The sequence below is a fragment of the Trachinotus anak genome, unplaced genomic scaffold (genome assembly GCF_046630095.1).
Source record: "Trachinotus anak isolate AG129_WGS33_773 ecotype Australia unplaced genomic scaffold, CSIRO_AGI_Tana_v1 ptg000040l, whole genome shotgun sequence".
In the NCBI taxonomy this organism is placed as follows: Eukaryota; Metazoa; Chordata; class Actinopteri; order Carangiformes; family Carangidae; genus Trachinotus; species Trachinotus anak.
The window spans coordinates 415,672-436,735 of NW_027273891.1; the positions used below are offsets into that span (position 1 = coordinate 415,672).

Below are 21,064 nucleotides of genomic sequence, written 5' to 3' on the forward strand. Positions count from 1 at the left end.
TGGAACCTGGCCCTGAGAGACCTTTAGTTCTGTATAAACTACAAATAAACTTTTCTAAACATTTGGTCATTAATACACTTACAGTCACATATATTTGATTATCTGATGTAAACTGAACTGTCATGTGACTGTGCATTGTGTCAGTGGGGTCATGTGACCTGGAGGCTAAAATTATCCAACAGCAGATCTGAGGTCAGATTTCAGCTGAAGAGACGCAGCATGGAGGACTGCTGCTGCGCTCCGACAAGGTGAGAGCTTACCAGCTGCAATACTACGGTACTACTGACTACAACACTAAGTTTTACTGACTTAAGTACTACAGTACTACTGACTAGAGTACTACTGACTACAACACTAAGTTTTACTGACTTAAGTACTACAGTACTACTGACTAGAGTACTACTGACTACAACACTAAGTTTTACTGACTTAAGTACTACAGTACTACAGAACTGAATACAATACTACAATGCTACTGACAATAGTACTACTGACTACAATACTAGTAACACTACTAAATACATAATATTAATGTAAATTTCTTAACATCTTTGACTTATAAAATTTGTTAATATTTTTTTAATAAAAATGGTTTTCAGAGTTGATTTTTCTTTTGTAGTTCAGCATGTTTATTCATTAAAGTCTGTTCTACATCAAATATGATTATGCTTTAATAATATTAAGTAAAATAGAACATAATTCTCTCTGCTGTAATGATAAATTAACAACAGGATGGTCAAAGGGAGGACTGGACTGCTGCTCAGAGATCAGAGGTCATCTCACCTGTCCACCTGTGCACTGTGATATCATGGTGGGTGTGGCTGTGTGCAGCTCAGTCAGCTCCATTAAAGCTCTGTGGGAGACCAGGATCAGGAGAAGGAAGGAGGAGCAGGAGGAGGAGGAGCAGAGGAGGAGAAGGACAGCAAGAGGCGAGGCTACTGGCAGGTCAGACTGTGTCCACTCACCTGAGTATTTGAACTGTTAAGTAGCTGTGTCTGTGACTCTGGCGACTCCTGGTGGTGGTGGAATCAGAAAATCTCATCTGAGCACAAACACATGAACACGAAAACAGACTGAACTCTGGGAAATGAGAAGATTAAAGTAATAGTTTCACATTTTCTGTCATCAGTTCACATCAGCTTGTATCTTTCCATTTACTCTGTATGTTGCACCTCTAGATTCACTTTGTGTTCAGTATTTTGTTTCCTTTGGATTGAGCCATGCTAACAGTTTCCCCCTGCATCCAGTCTTTATGCTTAGCTAAGCTAACCACATCCCAACTAGTGTTAGCAACTACGTCCAATGAAAAGACAGCTAAAGCCCAGTTGAAAAGCTGCAAGACCGTAGATGACAGGTTTGTGTCTTAATAATGGTAATACTGCCATCATCCTCTAACGTCAGACAGGATAACTGACTGTAAATTGTAACAGTATCAATTGTGAACTGTGCCTTTAAGACATGCTGCGTTACCTAGTTACAAGAAGCGCTGCGTCATCACATAGGACAAGTGAACACTTCAGTTTTTTGTTGTCTGGTGAACATTTTTGCTGGTCCTCGTTCTCAGACTGAGTCCAGGTCAGACTGTTCCGTAATGTTCCATGTTTCTTGATGCATGTGATTCAGACTGAGTGTTGGTGTTTGGGAGGACCGGGCAGCTCTAGCTCGACTCAAACAGAAGCTGCAGACAGAAGATGGACGACTGATCCTCCGAATTGAACAGGAGGAGTGGAAGGTAATGTCCTCCTTGAAGCAGACTGACGAGATGATGGATTTACCTGGTCTGGTCCCAGGACCATGGGCATTTGATGTGATTCTCCTGATTGTCATACTTCTTGTTTTTCCAGTCTTTGCCAGGCTGTCTGGTTCAGCTCAGTCAGGTCCAGGAGTGGCAGATCCACCGGACTGGACTGCAGAAGATTCCTCACTTCATCTCCAGCTTCCAAAACCTTCTGGTTCTTGATTTGTCCCGCAATGGGGTCACCGAAATCCCTAAACAGATTGGTCAGTATGCCCCCCACTTCCACTACAGACTTGAGGGGTGCAGACCCTGCAGTTATAGCTGACACCATTGTTCAGTCTCAGGTCTCAGTGTGTTGAGTTTGTGGTGTCCTGGTTCTGGTCTTAGGGAAGTTGACCCGGCTCAGAGAGCTACTGCTGAGCTACAACAGAGTCCAGTTTGTTCCTGAAGAACTGAGCTGCTGTGAGAGTCTGGAGAGACTGGAACTGGCCATGAACCAGGACCTGGACCACCTACCAGACCAGGTATGCACCAAAACCTAAACCAGATTCTAAATGAAGAACCAGCACTAACTTAAACCAGCACTGATGCCTGTCAAAGGTATGAAGCAGCTTTCCAACCAGGTCTGGACCTGAACCATCCCTCTGACCGGTGACTGTAGACCTGGTTTTACACAGGGGCTCTGATCCAGCTGATCTGAGGTCTGTTCTGTCCTGGTGTAGTTCAGGAACCTGAAAAAGCTCCAGCACTTGGATCTGTCCATGAATGACTTTACCTTCCTGCCGGACTGTGTGGTTGGACTGCCGGCGCTCGAGTGGCTGGACATGGGAGGAAATCGACTGCAGCACTTACCTGAAGACATCCACAGGTGGGTGAAGGAGGACAGCAACATAATCTGAGCCCTGCCCCTAAAGCCACCAGCCAATGAACAGTGAGATATGTCTGTCCTCAGAATGAAGACGCTGCACACGCTGTGGCTGCAGAGGAACGAGCTCGAGAAGCTCCCAGAAAATATCAGCAGGATGGAGAATCTGGACACTCTGGTCCTCAGCTGCAACAGACTGAGAGACATCCCCCCTATGATGGAGGACATGTCCAACCTCAGGTCTGTCTGTCCACCTTCAGTCTGTCTGTCCACCCTCGGTCTGTCCCCCCACAGTCTGTCCACCCTCAGTCTCAGTCTGGTCCTCAGCTGCAACAGACTGAGAGACATCCCCCCTATGATGGAGGACATGTCCAACCTCAGGTCTGTCTGTCCACCTTCAGTCTGTCTGTCCACCCTCGGTCTGTCCCCCCCCAGTCTGTCCACCCTCAGTCTCAGCCTGGTCCTCAGCTGCAACAGACTGAGAGAAATCCCCTCTATGATGGAGGACATGTCCAACTTCAGGTCAGTCTGTCCACCCTCAGTGTCAGTCTGGTCCTCAGCTGCAACAGACTGAGAGACACCCCCCCTATAATGGAGGACATGTCCAACCACTGGTCAGTCTGTCCACCCTCAGTCTGTCCAACCTCAGGTCAGTCTGTCCACCCTTGATCTGTCTGTCCACCCTCAGTCTCAGTCTGGTCGTCAGCTGCAACAGACTGAGAGACACCCCCCCATGATGGAAGACATGTCCACCTTCAGTCTGTCCACCTTCAGTCTGTCTGTCCACCCTCAGTCTGTCTGTCCACCTTCAGTCTGTCTGTCCACTCTCAGTCTCAGTCTGGTCCTCAGTTGCAACAGGCTGAGAGACACCCCCTCTATGATGGAAGACATGTCCAACCTCAGGTCAGTCTGTCCACCTGCAGTCAGTCTGTCGACACTCAGTCTGTCCACCTGCAGTCAGTCTGTCCACCCTCGGTCTGTCCGTCCACCTTCAGTCTGTCCTCCCTCAGTCTCAGTCTGGTCCTCAGCTGCAACAGACTGAGAGACATCCCCCCTATGATGGAGGACATGTCCAACCTCAGTCTGTCTATCCACCCTCAGTCTGTCTATCCACCCTCGGTCTGTCTGTCCACCCTTGGTCTGTCTATCCACCCTCGGTCTGTCCACCCTCAGTCTGTCTATCCGCCCTCAGTCTGTCCACCTCAGTCTGTCTATCCACCCTCGGTCTGTCCACCCTCAGTCTGTCTATCCACCCTCGGTCTGTCCTCCCTCAGTCTGTCTGTCTACCCTCATTCTGTCCACCTTCAGTCTCTGTCCACCCTCAGTCTATCTATTTATCTTTTGTCTCTGAGCAGGTTTGTGAATTTCCGGGACAACCCTCTGACTCTTGATGTGACGCTGCCGTGCAGGAAGACGAAGGCCGAGGATGATGAGGGTGACGATGATGACAGAGAGATGTTTGGACGAGAGTTCATGCAGATGTACATCCAGGAAGCCAGAAAGAGAGCGTACGCTGTGCTCAACGTGCACTGTGTCAAGCGTTAGTAGCAGCTCTTCATCTCATGCTAACAAACTGGACATTTAACACTTTAACACTGTAGCTCCGGTCACAGTCTGAGGTCACCATCTTCACCTGACTGAATAAATAAAAATCAATCTGTCACCAAAGTAATTAACCTGCAAACTAAAGCCTCTGTTCCTCTGAGGTCAGTCTGGTCTGTGATGAACTGGATTCAGAAGAGTCACATGAGGCTGCAGCAGGAGGAGGCGGGGCTCCAACCACCGACCCTGTGATCCACCCACTTTTACCTGTGAACTTTATTTAGAGCCAACATTTCAATTCAATTCAATTTATTTGTATAGCGCCAAATCATAATATACATTATCTCAAGGCACTTTACAGGGTAAGGTCAAGACCTTACTTTGTTACAGAGAAAAACCCAACAGTTCCCACAAAGAGCAAGCGCTTGGCGACAGGGGGGAGGAAAAACTCCCTTTTAACAGGAAGAAACCTCCAACAGAACCAGGCTCAGGGTGGGCGGCCGTCTGCCTCGACCGGTTGGGTTTAGGGGAAGATAGAAAGAGGGGGAGGGGGAGGAGAGGGGAGAGAAGAGAGAGAGACCAGGAACAGCTGTGTCGGTAATGGCGTTATTAATAATAAAGACAGGTAATAGTAATAGTAAAGATGAGTAGTGGTGGATCTGGATCCTGCTGCTCCCGAGGCAGAGATACCTGCAGAATGAGGACAGAGAGAGGGAGAGAGAGGAGAAGCACAAAACTACGGGAGAGAAAAAAAATACAAAGTTAATGGCATGAAGTCATCGAGAGAGAGAGAGGGAGAGAGACAGAAATAGAGAGAGAGCGCCCAGTGAATCATGGGAATCCCCCAGCAGTCTAGCTCTATAGCAGCATAACTAAGGGATGGGTCAGGACATACCCGAGCCAGCCCTAACTATAAGCTTTACTAAACAAGACAGTTTTAAGCCTGATCTTAAAGGTAGAGAGGGTGTCTGCCTCCCGAACCCACACTGGGAGCTGGTTCCACAGGAGAGGAGCCTGATAGCTGAAGGCTCTGCCCCCCATTCTACTCTTACTAACTCTGGGAACCACAAGTTGACCTGCATTTAGAGAGCGAAGTGTCCTATTGGGAAAATAGGGAACTATAAGCTCTCCAAGGTACGATGGTGCCTGACCATTAATGGCTTTGTAGGTGAGGAGGAGGATTTTAAATTCTATCCTGGAGTTTACAGGGAGCCAATGCAGAGAAGCTAACACAGGAGAGATGTGATCTCGTTTCCTAGTTCCTGTCAGTACTCGTGCTGCCGCATTCTGGATCAATTGGAGGCTTTTTACTGAATTTTTGGGACATCCTGACAATAAAGAGTTACAGTAGTCCAGTCTTGAGGTAACAAATGCATGAACTAGTTTTTCAGCATCCTTTAGACACAGAATGGGTCTGATTTTTGCAATATTGCGCAGGTGGAAGAAGGCTGTCCTACAGACTTGCTTTATATGTGAAGTAAAGGACAAGCCCTGGTCAAAAATGACACCAAGGTTTCTGACTGTAGCACTGGAGGCCAAGGTGATGTCATCCAGAGTCAGTATATTATCACATAGTGTATCTCTGAGGTGTTTTGGGCCAATTACAATAACTTCAGTTTTGTCTGAATTTAAGAGTAAGAAATTACTGGTCATCCAGATTTTTATGTCCTTAAGACACACCTGAAGCCTGGCTACCTGGTTAGTCTCACCTGGCTTCATGGATAAGTACAGCTGGGTGTCATCTGCATAACAATGGAAATTTATCTGGTGCCGCCTAATAATGTTTCCCAGAGGAAGCATATATAGACTGAAGAGCATTGGTCCTAGCACAGAACCTTGTGGAACTCCATGACTGACTTCTGTGATGATAGAGGAGTCATTGTTAACATGAACAAACTGGAGTCTATCTGACAGATATGACTTAAACCAGCTTAGTGCGGTTCCTTTGATGCCGACCATATGTTCTAGTCTCTGTAATAAAATCTTATGATCGATGGTGTCAAATGCGGCACTAAGATCTAGCAGGACAAATATAGAGACAAGTCCATTGTCTGAGGCTATGAGGAGATCATTGGTAACCTTAACCAGAGCTGTTTCTGTGCTGTGATGGACTCTAAAACCTGACTGAAAGTCTTCAAACAAACCATTCCTGTGCAAGTAATCACATAACTGGCTTGCAACGACCCTCTCAAGGATTTTGGAGATAAAGGGGAGGTTGGATATAGGTCTATAATTGGCTAAAACGTCAGGATCAAGAGTAGGCTTTTTAAGTAGAGGTTTAATTACTGCAACTTTAAAAACCTGCGGTACATAACCAGTTGATAAAGATAAGTTAATCAGACTTAATATAGAGGTGTCGATTAAAGGAAAAGCTTCTTTGAACAGCCTTGTTGGAACGGGGTCAAGAAGACAAGTCGATGGTTTAGATGACGAAACTGTTGAAACGAGCTCAGGGAGATGTACAGGAGAGAAACAGTCAAAATATAAGCCAGTTACAGTTGACTCTGAGGCTGCTGAACTGGACAGTACATCTGAGCCAGCTGTGGGGAGGAGATGGTGAATTTTTTCTCTAACAGAGACAATTTTATCTGTAAAGAAGCTCATGAAGTCATTACAACTGAGGGCTAAAGGTATAGATGGGTCAACAGAGCTGTGGCTGTCTGTCAGCCTGGCTACAGTGCTGAACAGAAACCTGGGATTGTTCTTGTTTTCTTCTATCAATGATGAATAATAGGATGTTCTGGCTTTACGGAGGCTTTTTTTATACGCCAACAGGCTGTCTTTCCAAGCCTTTAAAGATTCATCCAGGTTAGTAGAACGCCACTTCCTTTCTAGCTTCCTTGAATTTTGCTTTAAAGCTCGTGTTTCTGAGTTGTACCATGGAGCTAGCCTTCTCTGACTCACTACCTTCCTCCTCAGAGGGGCCACAGTATCTAGAGTTGCACGCAGTGAGGCTACAGTCCTGTCAACAAAATCATCAACCTGTGTGGATGTGAAGTTAAGAGAGCTGTTCCCTACTGCATTGATACATGGCAGTGGGCTAAGTACTGATGGGATCCTTTCTTTAAATTTGCTAACGGTATTGTCAGAGAGACACCTGCTGTAATAGATTTTTTCCCCAGATGCTGTGTAGTCCATGACTGAAAACTCAAATGTTAACAGAGAATGGTCAGATAAAAGAGGGTTTCTGGGAGAAACTGTTAGGTATTCAATGTCAATCCCATAAGTCCAGATGAACCAGATCAAGGGTCTGGTTAAAAGAGTGAGTGGGTTCATTAACATGCTGAGAGAAGCCAATTGAGTCTAATAATTAATTAAATGCAATACTCAGGCTGTCACTTTCAACATCTACATGAATGTTAAAATCACCCACCATGATAACTTTATCTGTGCTGAGAACTAACTCAGATAAAACTCTGAGAACTCAGATAAGAACTCAGAGTCAGGGGCAGGAGGACGATATACAGTAACTAGTAGGACTGGTTTTTGTGTCTTCCAGTTTGGGTGAGACAGACTAAGAATAAGGCTTTCAAATGAATTATGATTAACTTTAGGCTTGGGATTCAGTAATAAATTGGAGTGATAGATGGCTGCCACCCCTCCTCCTCGGCCTGTGCCTCGAGGGATATGAACGTTAACATGAGTGGGGGGTGTTGATTCATTCAGACTAACATATTCATCCTGCTGCAGCCAGGTTTCAGTCAGACAGAGCAGATCAATGTTATGATCAGTTATCAGATCATTGACTAGTAGAGATTTAGATGAGAGTGATCTGATATTCAATAATCCACATTTAATTTTCCTGTTATTTGGTTCTGGACTAACAGTTGTGTTAATGTTTATTAGGTTTTCATGTCTAACTCCTCCTCTGTTCACTTTTGATTTATTATATTTAAATGTAGGTGGTGGGGGGACAGACACAGTTTGTAGGGGGTGAATGGCAGCGACTGCTCTAAGAGAGGCGCAGAGAAGAGTGTAAGACTGCGGCTCTGCCTCCTGGTCTCAGCTCTGGTTTGTCAGGGCTTTGGCTTCTAATAAACTCAGTGAAGTTTCTAGATAAGAGAGCAGCTCCATCCAGCGTGGGATGTTTGTTTCTAATCAGACCAGGTCTTCCCCAGAAAGTCTGCCAGTTATCAACAAAGCCCACATCGTTAGCGGAACACCAGCTCGATAACCAGCGGTTGAACGATGACAAGCGGCTGTACATGTCATCGCTGGTCAGGTTGGGGAGGGGCCCAGAGAAAACTACGGAGTCCGACATTGTTTTAGCATAAGTACACACCGACTCCACATTAATCTGAGTGATCTCTGATCGGTGTGATCAGGTGTCATTAGTGCCGACGTGTATTACAATCGTACTGTATTTACGTTTATCCTCCTTCAGCAGCTTCAGGTTTGACTCAGTGTCGCTGCTCTGGCCCCAGGAAACATGTGACTGTGGCCGCTGGTGTCGCTAACTTCACGTTTCTCAGTATAGAGTCACCAATGACCAGAGTTTGTTTCCCAGCGGGGGTGTCGCTGAGGGGGGAGAACCTGTTAGAAACGTGAACAGGTCGGTGGTGAGCCGTGAGCTTTTGTTTAGGACTCAGCTCTTCTTGTTCCGAACAGTCACCAGCCGCCCTGACCTCCCGGCTGCTCGGGAGCTGCTGGGGGGAGAGAAGGAGCTACAGGAGACGCTACACTGGGCCGGTCCGCACCAGCTGCTGGGGGCTGGCTCACTGGAGAAGCTAAAGAAAGGTTTCATGGTGCTGAGCCGGGATCCAGATCTCTGAGCCTCGCCTCCATAACTGAGAACAAACTGCATTTATTACATGTACCATTATCGCTGAAGGAGGCAGAGGAGGAACTAAACATGAAGCAGGCTGAGCAAGAGAGAGCGGGAGAGGGAGAGACAGAAGCCATCACAACTGCTAAGCTAAAGTAGCTAACAGAGCTAGCGTGTAAACAGCTGTGTTTTAATGAGAATCTCACGAAGAGAAGCAGAGAGCTGAGAGCGATCGAACAGGAGTTCGACAGTACAACAGATAATTAGTGGTTGTATACAAAGATACAACGAGGATCAGCTGAGTTCAGGGAGAGCAGCAACAAACACAACACCACCAACACCCGGAAGTGACACAATACGCTCACCGCAGCACGCAGCACGCAGCACGCAGGCGACAGCCAGAGCCGGATTGTCATGAAGGTTGACAGTTCATTCAGAAAGTCCTCACCTGAATTCACCTCTTCTTATGTTGCAGCTGTATGCTACAAAAAAAGCTTGTAAGTGAACCTGGATCTGATTGGATAATATTCAACCTTCAGATTATTGTTAAAAGAACAGACATGTGACACGACTACAACTGTCTCTAATAACTTATAATAATAATAATAATAATTAACAGGCATCAATACACAGTAAAATAATTATTAATTACACTAAAATCAATGTTTCATTTATAACTAATTAAAAATACGTAACCCCAGTCCCACGTAGCTAGTGAATACTGACTGAGAGATAATAGGGGTGTTGTAGTACAGTGGGACGGGGCCTGAGTTCGTCTGGTACTACCTGTGCCTCCAATAAGTTCACAAATTTTGGTACTTCCCCTTTAAAATACATGTTCGTTTTAACCTGTTTTATATTTATCCAAAAGTATCACCTTCGTAATTACAACACAGGATTTAGTTCAAACAAGAAGAATTGTTTATTACAAGGTGATTGGATTTGCAAATTAGTTAACTTGTTCACTGTTGACCTTTAAGTATGCACTGACAACAGTATTCAAAACTCTCATATAACGCTCTGGCAGGGTTGATCCACAGATGACCCCTGATGAACCTGAATAGAAATGTAAAATAAATGGAAATGACCAGGGAAACTCAAGTGTCCCCAGCCCACACTCACACCTCTTTCACACCGGGCTGTAAATGGAAATAAAAACGTTGCGGGCCCAGTCGATGCTCGGGAGCGGGGAGGCCGCTCCACTGGCTTTAACCAGCACAAACAAAAGGCCGTGCAAAGGGTTAAGTGTACTCCCGGATCCACAGTCAGAGATGAAGATGGGGAAAAGGGCAAATGGCAAGGTGCAGTTTCGGCGGCAAGGGGACGGAGCGTGCAGCAACACATGGCGGCAAACCAGCTCAAGTACAGCAGCCACAGCCCCTCCCGCGGTCCCGGGCTCTCCCGGTCCGCACTCTCTCCCTCTTACGGCAAATGTCCGGTCCTGAATCACACAATCCCTCTTAGTAAATAAGCTACAGGCTAATTCATGGCGGAATGTCTTACACAAATTAGCAATTGCTAACGGCGATGCAGAATAAACAGTGTGAAAGCCAATGAGGAGGCTAAGCTAAAGGCTAGCAGCGATTAGCGATTCAGCTCGCTTTTTAAATAAACAGCACCGAGCACATCAAACACGTGAGTTTACCTCTGGCAGCTTCTCAGAGTCACACACACCAGCCCCAGGACGACTCTCCGTCAGTCTGGGAGTTAGGAGTGTTTTCCCGGTACTCTACGGCCTACAGCCATCCTGCTCCACCCGATAAAGCTACCGCTGCTGTCGCACGTCGGTGACGCTAAGCGCCTCCTACCTGAACGAGGTGAGGCCATGGATGTATTATAAGACCTTATAATACAGTTCTTATAATACATCCATGGGTGAGGCCAGGACCGGCCAAGGCCACAGACAGAGGAGAGAATAAAGAGATGCTGCACTACCCCACAAACAAACGTGGTCTCCTGTCTTTTGTGCCGACAACCAAATATGAATGGATTTTAAAACTAACACCACCCTGTTATCTCTGACTGTTTATTACCAACAAAACATTTTAATATCTGTATATGAATGAATGAAAAATAATAGCCACAGGGCTACAAATAAAATAGTGATAATACTAATGAGGTTTCTGTTTTTTTACTATAAAATATTTGATAAAAAATAACTGATAAATAATTTTTTAAAAAATTTCTGATATTCTGACATGTTTCTGTTCTGAATGTTTCAGAGCCGAACGATGATTCTTCAGAGTAAAACAATCTGATGCTCTGCGTTTCTTCTTCTTCTGCTGCTGCATTTCAAATCAAACAGATTCTTCACAGCAGCCATCACATCAGTGCGCTCACAGGCTCACCAACAAACTCCCGTTATTTACAGACTGGACATGAACGTCACTGACCTGACGGTGTCTGCTTTAATACAAACTTTCAAGGATACAAAGATTCAACATATTCAGTCTGATGAGTTTCACACAATAAAGAGTTTTTCCACAGACACAAACTGTTTGTCTCATTTCTCTGAGTCTGACCAGACTGAGAAACACTGAGACGATTCAAAGACGATCAAACTACCACTGACAACTGGTTTTAGCTGTAGCCTGATGAGGGTCTGAGGAGGAGTAGGAGGAGGAAGAGGGGGAGGGGGATGGGGAGGAGGAGGAGCAGGAGGAGGAGGAGGGCACGGCGGTCAGTAACATGTTCTCCAGAGTGGTCTGAGCGTCTACGTATCGACTCAGTTTACTGTTGAATCCTTTTGTCCGAAGGAAGTGGAGTCTGCCGCTGTCGATGAGGAGTTTACAGAGATGACCGACCTGATCCCGCTCACCTGCCGACAGAAACCTGCAGAGACACAGACACAGGACCTGATCAGGGTTCAGGAGCTAATCAGGTCCTGGACCTGTGTTTTGGATGATGAGAGAAAATCAGCAACAGTTTCTGATCCTGACAGGTTTGGTTCAGCAGGATCATCTTCACTAATGACTCCACTTTCTGATGTTTGAAGCCTAAACACAACCAGCAGCAGTAAAAAGCTCATGTTAGGCTCTAAACCAACGACCCCACGGTCACATGACTTCACCGTCACCATCACTAACCTCCAGCCTGTGGTCTGATTCAGCTCTGAGCTCGTCTACAGAAGCCTTTCCTCTGACAGAGTTAGTGACAGTCTGTAGAAACACAGCGAGGCTGTAAAGGTGGACTGGTGAGGAGGTCGGTTTCATGTTGGACTGATGACGTTTAACGTCCCCGACGACCTCTGTCGTCTCATTTAGACTCTTATTAGCAACCGGCCTTTTTAACAGATGGAGAAGCTTCAAGAATCAGGACTGAGGGATTTACTGATGGATCTGATGACAGAGAATCAAACCTGAACATGTCTTAAACACAGACCTGACTTCAGTCATCAACCAGAAACACATTCAAACACCCAGAGACTCAGGACCAGGGACAGGAAGTGAGGACATGTGACTAATGTCCAGGTGTCAGGACTCAGTCCTGCAGAACTCTGTTGCTGTGATGTTTCAGATCATCCCACACCCCTGACTCTTCAGACTGACACACTGCTGCTGATCAGCTGTTTATCAGGGCCAGAGGTCAAATATTTACCCATTCACAGCATCTCTCTCCTCTGCTGCTTCATGCTCTTCATCGTCTCTTCTCTGGTTGGTTGGATCCTGGGGCAGATGGTCCTGATTGATCGGTCTGAGTCCACATGTGGCCCAGCTGGACATTCGACAGAAAGCTGAGAACTCTGCAGCTCCGAGTCCTTGCTGCAGGAAGAACTGCTTACCCACGTAGTGACGCCACTCACAGCGATGGTGACAGCACAACGCCACCGCCAGCCCAAGGACAGGACCAGAGCCAGGACCAGAGCCAGAACCAGAGCCAGGACCAGGTCCTGAATCTTCAGAGACTGGGGAAGAGTCGGGACCAGAGTCAGCAGCCAGTGCTGAGGGTTTGAGGCGTTTTGGTGGTGGTTCGGTCTCATCTCTGAGTCCTGATGTTTCCAACAAACAGCGCAGAGCCAGATCTGAGGACAGAAACCAGTTTATGTTCAGCTGTTCACCTGCACCTGCAGCAGCAGGTCAGTCAGTGTCAAACCCAGCAGTCATACCCAGCACAGTCTTGTGCTGTGCACCTGGAGCTCCTACCTGCTCCTACCTGCTCCTACCTGCAGTGAACGAAGCTGAGACCAGTCACAGAGGGTTCATAGGAAAACATGTAGAAATACTTGTGTCTTATTGGCTGAAGCATGAACATCATCTCCTGCTGAGCCAAGAGGAGCAGAAGCTACAGCTAATGTACTTTGTATTGAACTGAAGCTAAACTGTTAGCAGTGGTATCTTAGACCTGCCACCCTTTAGCTAGTGACACCAAACTCAGCAAGTTTGTTTTTTCAGTCTGATCATGTCACACATTGACAACTTCGTTACCACAATAAAACCAGACTTCAGACTTCTTGCTGAGCTGCTGTTCGTTAACAGACTCACATTAGCGGTATCTGCTGAAAACATCCTGACACATCTGAACTGGTTTTAGTTACTACTGACAGCCAATCAGAGCTCAGAGTGTGAAGCAGACTGTTCTCACCTGTAGCTGCTCCACACAGGTGTTTCCCAACTCCGACTAACGGGAGCTTCTTCTGTCTGAGCAGAGGGACTTTACCTGAAACATCCAGAGTCAGATCAGAGGATTTAAAACAATGAGTTCAGAGCTAAACTGTCAGGGTCTCCAGATGTTTATAACTTACTTAAATCCAGATGTTGAATGTCAACCTGCAGCCTCTCAAACTGAACTCCAACATCCTGATGTTTCCCATCCACCTGGAGCAGAACAGAGACCAGGTGGGAGTCATTTTGAGTCAGTCTGGGGAGTCTGGGAATGTGGAACGGACTTGGCAGCTTGGATTCTGGAGTTATAAGGTCTCTCCGTACCTTGAAGCGGGTGCTACAGCGCTCCACCAGCAGCAGCTGCAGGTCTTCGCAGGTCTTCAGGTGGTCGCGGGTCTTCAGGGCCTCGTGGATCCAGTGAGACAGTTTCCCCCGACCTGCTCCGAACTCCACGAAGCACCGCCCCCTTCCCAACAGACCCAGCTCCTCCAGATGACCTAAAATAGAGGACTAGACACACTTGACAGGTTAGACAGGACCAGCTTGTAATGGGAAATTTTGGTATAACTCATGTGTGCCTATTCAAAACTGTGTAACCAATGACTGTGTGGAAGTTTTTGAACCTAACCTTTGTACATCCTTTATGTTTGTGTGAAAGACCTCTGTGTGAACTGATGAAGAACACATGTAGACAATATATGTGGATGTCTTTGCCCTTCTCGTTGTGATAAGTGTGTTGTTCATACATTGCGTTGGGGGAGAGGCAAGCAGGTGAAGACTCAGCACAGAGACAATCCCGTGAGAGAGAGTATCGTATTCTGTCTTTTTCCCGTGAGAGAGAGTATCGTATTTTGTCTTTGTGGAATGTGTTTTGGGAACTATAAGACTGTGGCCCTGGGTAACATCTTCAGGCCACTCACTCACTCACTGACTGTACTACTGTTCGGTTGTGTTTGTGTGACTCCATTCATGAATGTTTATTAAACTCAAGAAAGACAGCTGATGCGTGAAGATCTTCTTTTCAATTATTGAACAACATTTTTGCCACCACAATTTTGGCACCCCAGATGGGTGTAGGGAACCAGGGCGTCTAGATTCGGAATCTAGCGGCTAGATCTGGGATCTAAGGGGTAAGTTGGACTTACCAGCCTCCGTGAAGGGAGAGGAAGAGGGTTTAGTGTGTTACGTTTCTCTTGTTTGTTTCGGCTTAACATTTTTGACTGTCTTAGGAGAATTAAATTCAGTTTGCAAAAAAAATAATTTAATAATAAAATAAGATAAGCCAAGAGCAGAGTCAACAATTGTATTGTTAAAATACAACTAACGGTAAGTAGTATAAAATAATCTAGATTTGATTGAAAGATTGCTGAAACATCTGAGAGGAAATAATTATGGGATCAGAACAAAGTAAACCCTCTGAGGGACCAGATTATAATGCCCCAAATGTGAAGTACATGACAGTAAACTATGGAAAAGAAGCCATAGCCCAGTTAGATCTGTGGGTCAGGAAGTGTAGTTTCCCAAGGACAGGCAGCCTGAGTGTTAAACAGCTGGAGGGTTTGCATGCAGTGCTTAAAAATAGAGAAGAAATGCATCAAAAAACTAAGAGCAAGAAGGGAAGTGAGCCAGACTGGAAAGTTTTTGATATGTGGATGGGTGAGGCAAAGCGTAGGCAGGCTCCCAGAGAAACTGCACCCCAGTGTGTGAAGCTGGATCCGGACCTGGACTCCACCTTCACCTCCAGCTGCTCTGCACCAGCTCTCTCTCTCTCTCTCCGGGAAGGAACTGTGCCCCCGCATTATGTTGGCCCCCTCCCTATACCTGAGCTGCACTCAGAGGTCGCTGGGGCTGCTGCCCCCACACCACAGCATGGCTACGGCCCTGCTGCTTCACACTCCTCACCGGTGCCAAGATCTCCTTTTAACGACATGTTAAGAGGGAACCTCACGGGGACAGGACGAGGCGGCCCCGAACCACCACGCAGGAGGCGTGAGGTGACACCACATCTCTATCCCTCAGCTCCATGACCCGTTCGGGCCTGGAGTATAAGAACAGAACAGAGGTTGTGGCCGTGGAGGGGACCGGTGTTTTCTGTGCGGGAAGAGAGGACACTGGGTCTCGCGACTGCCCGAAAGAGAAAGATGAGGAGGACAATAGAGACTGACTATATGGTGGAGGTGAGAGTCAGGAAGGATCTAGTGGAGACACTGGGCCGGCAACTGGGAACACACTGAAAACACGTGAGCGCACCCACACTAACACACACACACACCCGAACACACTGATACACAAACACACGCCGCAGAACCTGTCACTGACACTGAAGTAAAGCTAGTTCATGACACGATTCAACGTCTTGAAGCAGAACAAAACCATAAGCAGCAGAATGAGATGTCTGCTTCATTTTTAGCCGAGGCATACAAACACATGCCCAACTACACTTTGATAGTAAAAAATGTCACAATCTCTTTTTTGGTTGACTCCGGTGCTACTGAATCTGTGGTACAGAGCTGTGAATTTGGTGAACTGCAGCCTAAACTAAGCGGAAGGTATCAGAAGACAGTGGGTGTGGGTGGGAAGCCTTTCATAGAGCGGTACACGGCTCTGCTGAAATGCACTGATCCTGATTTTGGGGAAACTTTCAAACACTCTTTTCTCATCTCTGACAGATGTCCAGTTAATTTGTTGGGGAGGGATCTCATGTGTCTGCTGGGTATTTCTTTAACTTGCACACCAGACGAGGTGCACGTAGAGAGGATAGTAGAAGAAAAATACCAATGTTTTCAACACCCAGACCCTGTGGTCAGTGTAGACTGGGAGGTAACTCTCCCCTCCTCTATCTTCACACAGCTCCTGAGCACACAGACACATTGACGTCACTCTCCCGCGCTGCACTGCACACACACACTCCAGTTGTGATATTGAGAACATTGTGAATGAAGTGATGCATGAGAATACATTTTTGCATTTGGATTGGCTGTATTGGGATGATATGAAATGTGCCGCTTCACTGACATTGCCAGTGCAAGTGGGAAAAAGTGTAGATTTACAACAATCTGAACCACACATCGCATTGGAGACCCTGCATGTACAAAGTTAGACCATTGGCTGAAAAAATTAAAGGCCTCCACAGAATGGAAGGCTACAACAGAGCCTCAGGTGTACGTAAACGAAACCCTAGGGGCGAAACGCAAGTTGTTAGATTGTGATGTGCTAATCACAAATATAACTGTTTGTTTTGATTTTCCTGATTCTGGCACTGATAACAGCATGCTGCAGTCTGTTAAAGAGGTCCCAGAATTAGAACAGATTCCTGACCACCTCTGGGCAAAAAGTAAACATGATGTAGGCCTGATTAAGAATTGTGAGCCTGTCATCATTACACCAAAAACAGACTACAGACCCTGTCGTAACCAATACCCTCTCAGACGTGAAGCAATTGAAGGCATCAGGCCTGTGTTTGACGCTTTGCTGAAAGCTGGTGTGATTGTACCATGTGCTGGTTCTCCAGTGAGAACCCCCATTTTTCCGGTACGTAAGATTCGACCGGAAGGTGAGCCTCCAGAGTGGAGATTTGTGCAAGACCTGCAAGCCGTTAATTCAGCTGTGCAGGCCAGAGCACCAACAGTACCAAATCCACACACCATTTTGTCTCAAATTCCATCTAATAGCAAATGGTTCTCAGTTGTTGATCTCTCAAATGCTTTTTTCAGTGTTCCTGTGCATCCTGACAGTCAATTCTGGTTTGCCTTTTGTTTTGATGAGAAAATGTACACCTTCACCCGTCTGTGCCAGGGCTATTGTGAATCTCCAACGATTTATAACGCGGCTCTGAGGGACAGTCTCGAGACTCTGGTGCTGCCAGAGGGAAGCGCTTTGTTGCAGTATGTTGATGATATTTTGCTTGCAAGTGAGACCAGAGAGGGATGCGTTAAAGCTACTCTGGCTCTTCTGACCCACTTGGCTGAACAGGGGCACAAAGCCAGCCTGTCCAAACTGCAGTTTGTTGCCACAGAGGTCACATTTCTGGGTCACGTAATCTCTGCTAAGGGCAAATCCCTCTCATCAAAGAGAATTGAAGCAATTCAGAAAATTCCAAAACCGGTGACAAAGAAACAGGTGATGTCATTTTTGGGTATGACAGGCTATTGCAGACAATGGGTCGCTCATTATGCTGAAATTGAAGCACCATTAGCAGCAATCGCTCATGGGAAAGGCCTGAAAGCATCAGACCCTGTCACCTGGACTGTGGAGGCTGAAAAAGCTTTCATTGACTTGAAATTGACTTTACAGAGACCTCCGACACTTGGGTTACCTGACTGCTCACGACCTTTCACTCAGACTGTTGACGAGAAGGGGGGTTTCATGACTTCTGTGTTACTGCAAGACCACGGGGGCAAACCAAGACCTGTAGCTTATTTCTCATCTAAGCTTGACTCTGTAGCTGCAGGTCTGCCTCATTGCCTCAGAGCTGTAGCAGCTGCGGAGAAGGCAGTCATAGCGTCACGTGACATAGTGGGATATTCTGATTTGACCTTACTAGTCCCATATGCAATGCCTCTTCAAGGGAAGCATGGCCTACAGACATGTGTTCATGTGTATCAGGTGTTACTCTACCTGCTGTTTCAGGTGTTTGTGGGCGGAGTGTCCGTTCTTTGGGTTGCTGAGTTCCTCCTGGAGGACAGGGTGAGACAGAACGCTGTCGTCCACGTCACACAGTCCTACGACAACAGTAACACGTTATTACTGACTGACTGTAGAGAAGAGGAAAGAGAGGAGGAAGACCAGGAGGAAGATGAGCAGAACCAGCAGCTCACCTCTGACCGCTGTCTTCAGTTTGTCCAACAGAGACTCCAACTCTGTCCTGCTGCGCTCACACAGACTCACCTGGAACAGTGTGAGTAGTGTTAACAGTGTTGTTAATGTTCAGTGAACAGCAGCAGCAGATCAGACGTTACCTGTTGCACAGTCTCGTCTCCATCAGCTGATCCAGCGTTTGTGTTCTCCACATAATAAACCTGAAGAACATGAAACAGTGAAGAACATGAAACACAGGGAAGACAGAACAGAGCAGAGTGGATGCAGTGACACAGTGAGGAGGAGGAGGGGCGTCTCACAGGCTTGGCTCTCTCTCTGGAGTTACACCTCTTCAGGTGTTTGTCCAGTTTGTCTTCACTCACAGTGCTGAAGATACAAACACACAGAGGACCATTTACTTGTCATTGGCTATTAACTGATCAATAATCTGATTAATAACTAATTGATCAATGACTGACTGTTTGGGGTCCAGAGGACAGATGATCCTCCTGCTGCTGCTGCTTCCCTCCTCCTGAAAACAGGAAACAGGTGGTTCATGATGTCTGTTGAGGAAAAGAAAACTCCGAGTCTAGTTCCAACTTTGCTGTGGTGGTGTAAGTTTATTGGAGTTCCAGGTCATGGTGAGCCTACCGACACAGAGTGGGTCTGGTATCAGGAACTGCTCTAGAATGCAGGGCCAGGGAACAGATATACCCTGTATTGGTTAGTCATGAGCAACAGGTAACTGTCTTACAGGAGGGTGAACTCAGTAGGGGGGCAGGGATGGCTCCCAGACAAGGTCAGAGACAAAGAAACAAAAGGACAAAGGCTTGACACTCAGGTAGTAAGATCAAGGCTCTGGTCAGCAGGGGAGCAGAGACGGGGAGGGTAGACAAAGGAGTATGATCAGGAGACTCTGACCAGCAGGGGAGGGGAAATGGGAGGGAGCGACATTTGGTTGGGATTGCCCCAGACGTGTAATGGCAAATGTCCCTTCCAAGAAAATGTATGTTGCATATGTAGATTTTCTTCTTCATGTCACAGCTCACCTGTTCAAGGCAGGTGTACAGGTTTAGAGAGAAATAATAAAAAGAATAATAATGAGAAATTAGGGATCAGTGGAACATCTGTCTGAACTAACATCTGTCTGAACTAACACCAGTCGGAGCCAACACCTGTCTGAACTAACATCTGTCTGAACTAACATCTGTCTGAACTAACACCAGTCGGAGCCAACACCTGTCTGAACTAACATCTGTCTGAACTAACATCTGTCTGAACTAACACCAGTCGGAGCCAACACCTGTCTGAACTAACATCTGTCTGAACTAACATCTGTCTGAGCCAACACCTGTCTGAACTAACACCAGTCTGAGCTAATACCTGTTTGAACTAACATCTGTCTGAACTAACATCTGTCTGAACTAACATCTGTCTGAACTAACACCAGTCTGAGCCAACACCTGTCTGAGCCAACATCTGTCTGAGCCACCTTTGTCTCATGCAGGTGTGGCTCAGGTGCAGATGAACAGGGACAGACTGTGCTACACCACTGAGTTAATCTTCAACCAGTCATTTGGTGTGAAGGAACAATGCCTGCCTGGTAATTATTTGAGTGTGTTATAGTCCTTATCTTTAAGTATTTGTCTTTTATGAGCAGTGATGTAGAATAATTTACAGCCATGTGCCTCAGTGTTCATTTTCTCACCTACAGTAAAATCAGTACCTACAAGAGGTTTTTCCTATTATTATACAGTTATTTGAAGCTAATGATCAGAAGCAGAAGTGGCAGCCTACTTAAGTACAGAAGCACTATTTAGACAATATTTAAATAATATCTAAGTGTATAAGTATTTATAAAAAGTATGTAAGCATTATTAAACAGTGTATAAGTATTATTAAAAAATGTGTGTGCGGTATTAAAACGTGTATAAGTATTATTAAAAAGTTTGTAAGCAGTATTGAAAAGTATATAAGTATTATTAAAAAGTATGTAAGCAGTATTAACTGTATAAGCACTCCATTTGTACACAGCTGTGTCTGTCCTTCCTAAAACAAACTCATTGGCATTATTATTATTAATTATTATTAATAACGTTAATATCGCATGTATTATTACTGATAGATGACGGAGCTGTAACTGAAACACTGATTACATTTGTTTTAAAATCACGTTTGTGTCTCTAACCTGAGTAATAAATAAATAAATAAAGTTTAAACCTTTATTCAGTCAGAGGAGCAGAGTTTGAGTCAGACTGTGAAATCAGTGTCCAGCTGTTTGCTCTTCATGTCCTGTTGTTTTCATGTTGTCTGAGTCAGCTAACTCAGCGCGGGTCCGTGAACTCACCATGGTCGCATGTTCTCCACAGAATATCTTTCCTCTCCCCACGATCATTTTACAGAAACGGTTCTTTTTCTCCACGAAGAACCCACACCTACCAGGCGTGGGCGCCGCCATGTTGGAAGACACGGAGGCAGCTGAACTTCCGTGCTGCATTCAAATGCTCACCCAACTGTGGGAAATACCGAGACACCACGATTTCATTTTAGACAACAAACAAAACTTTTTATCCGTCCATAAATTCTGACATTAGACCTGTTTCAACTGACAGAAAGATTATAAAAAGTGGTCAGTGCTTTAATTAATTTCATCACATCAAAAACATATTAGGACTACAACTAACAATTATTTTCATTATCAATTAGTGTGTTAATGTTTTTCTCAATTTATCTTTTAATTGTTCATTATCCAAAAC

The 21,064-nt window shown here is 45.8% G+C and overlaps 2 protein-coding genes across 5 annotated transcripts; one reads left to right on the plus strand and one right to left on the minus strand.

Moving 5' to 3' along the window:
* Nucleotides 1-181: 181 nt before the first annotated feature.
* On the plus strand, nucleotides 182-11,404 carry lrrc39 (leucine rich repeat containing 39). 3 transcript variants are annotated; one of them, XR_011687207.1, is made up of 11 exons: nucleotides 182-248; nucleotides 732-945; nucleotides 1,624-1,732; nucleotides 1,845-2,001; nucleotides 2,126-2,262; nucleotides 2,461-2,606; nucleotides 2,691-2,843; nucleotides 3,959-4,143; nucleotides 4,315-4,435; nucleotides 9,324-9,407; nucleotides 11,133-11,404. XR_011687207.1 is itself a non-coding variant. In XM_071472854.1 (9 exons), exons 2-9 carry the CDS (start codon nucleotides 809-811, stop codon nucleotides 11,143-11,145), a joined length of 1,005 nt encoding a protein of 334 aa, XP_071328955.1. In that variant the 5' UTR covers nucleotides 183-248; nucleotides 732-808; the 3' UTR covers nucleotides 11,146-11,404. The 3 variants fall into 3 exon arrangements, 2 of the variants coding, with proteins under 2 accessions (XP_071328955.1, XP_071328954.1); XM_071472854.1 differs by lacking the exons at nucleotides 4,315-4,435; nucleotides 9,324-9,407 and having other exon boundaries at nucleotides 183-248; nucleotides 3,959-4,111; XM_071472853.1 differs by lacking the exons at nucleotides 4,315-4,435; nucleotides 9,324-9,407 and having other exon boundaries at nucleotides 184-248.
* On the minus strand, nucleotides 11,290-20,820 carry trmt13 (tRNA methyltransferase 13 homolog). Of its 2 annotated transcripts, XM_071472851.1 has the most exons (11): nucleotides 20,656-20,813; nucleotides 18,788-18,840; nucleotides 18,629-18,695; nucleotides 18,470-18,529; nucleotides 18,329-18,398; nucleotides 18,129-18,232; nucleotides 13,836-14,021; nucleotides 13,652-13,724; nucleotides 13,492-13,566; nucleotides 12,508-12,931; nucleotides 11,290-11,742 (listed from the first exon to the last, which is right to left on the minus strand). In XM_071472851.1, the coding sequence occupies exons 1-11, from the start codon at nucleotides 20,803-20,805 to the stop codon at nucleotides 11,472-11,474; spliced, it is 1,533 nt and encodes a 510-aa protein (XP_071328952.1). In that variant the 5' UTR covers nucleotides 20,806-20,813; the 3' UTR covers nucleotides 11,290-11,471. The 2 variants fall into 2 exon arrangements, with proteins under 2 accessions (XP_071328952.1, XP_071328953.1); XM_071472852.1 differs by lacking the exon at nucleotides 18,629-18,695 and having other exon boundaries at nucleotides 18,784-18,840; nucleotides 20,656-20,820.
* Between the last annotated feature and the right edge of the window lie 244 nt (nucleotides 20,821-21,064).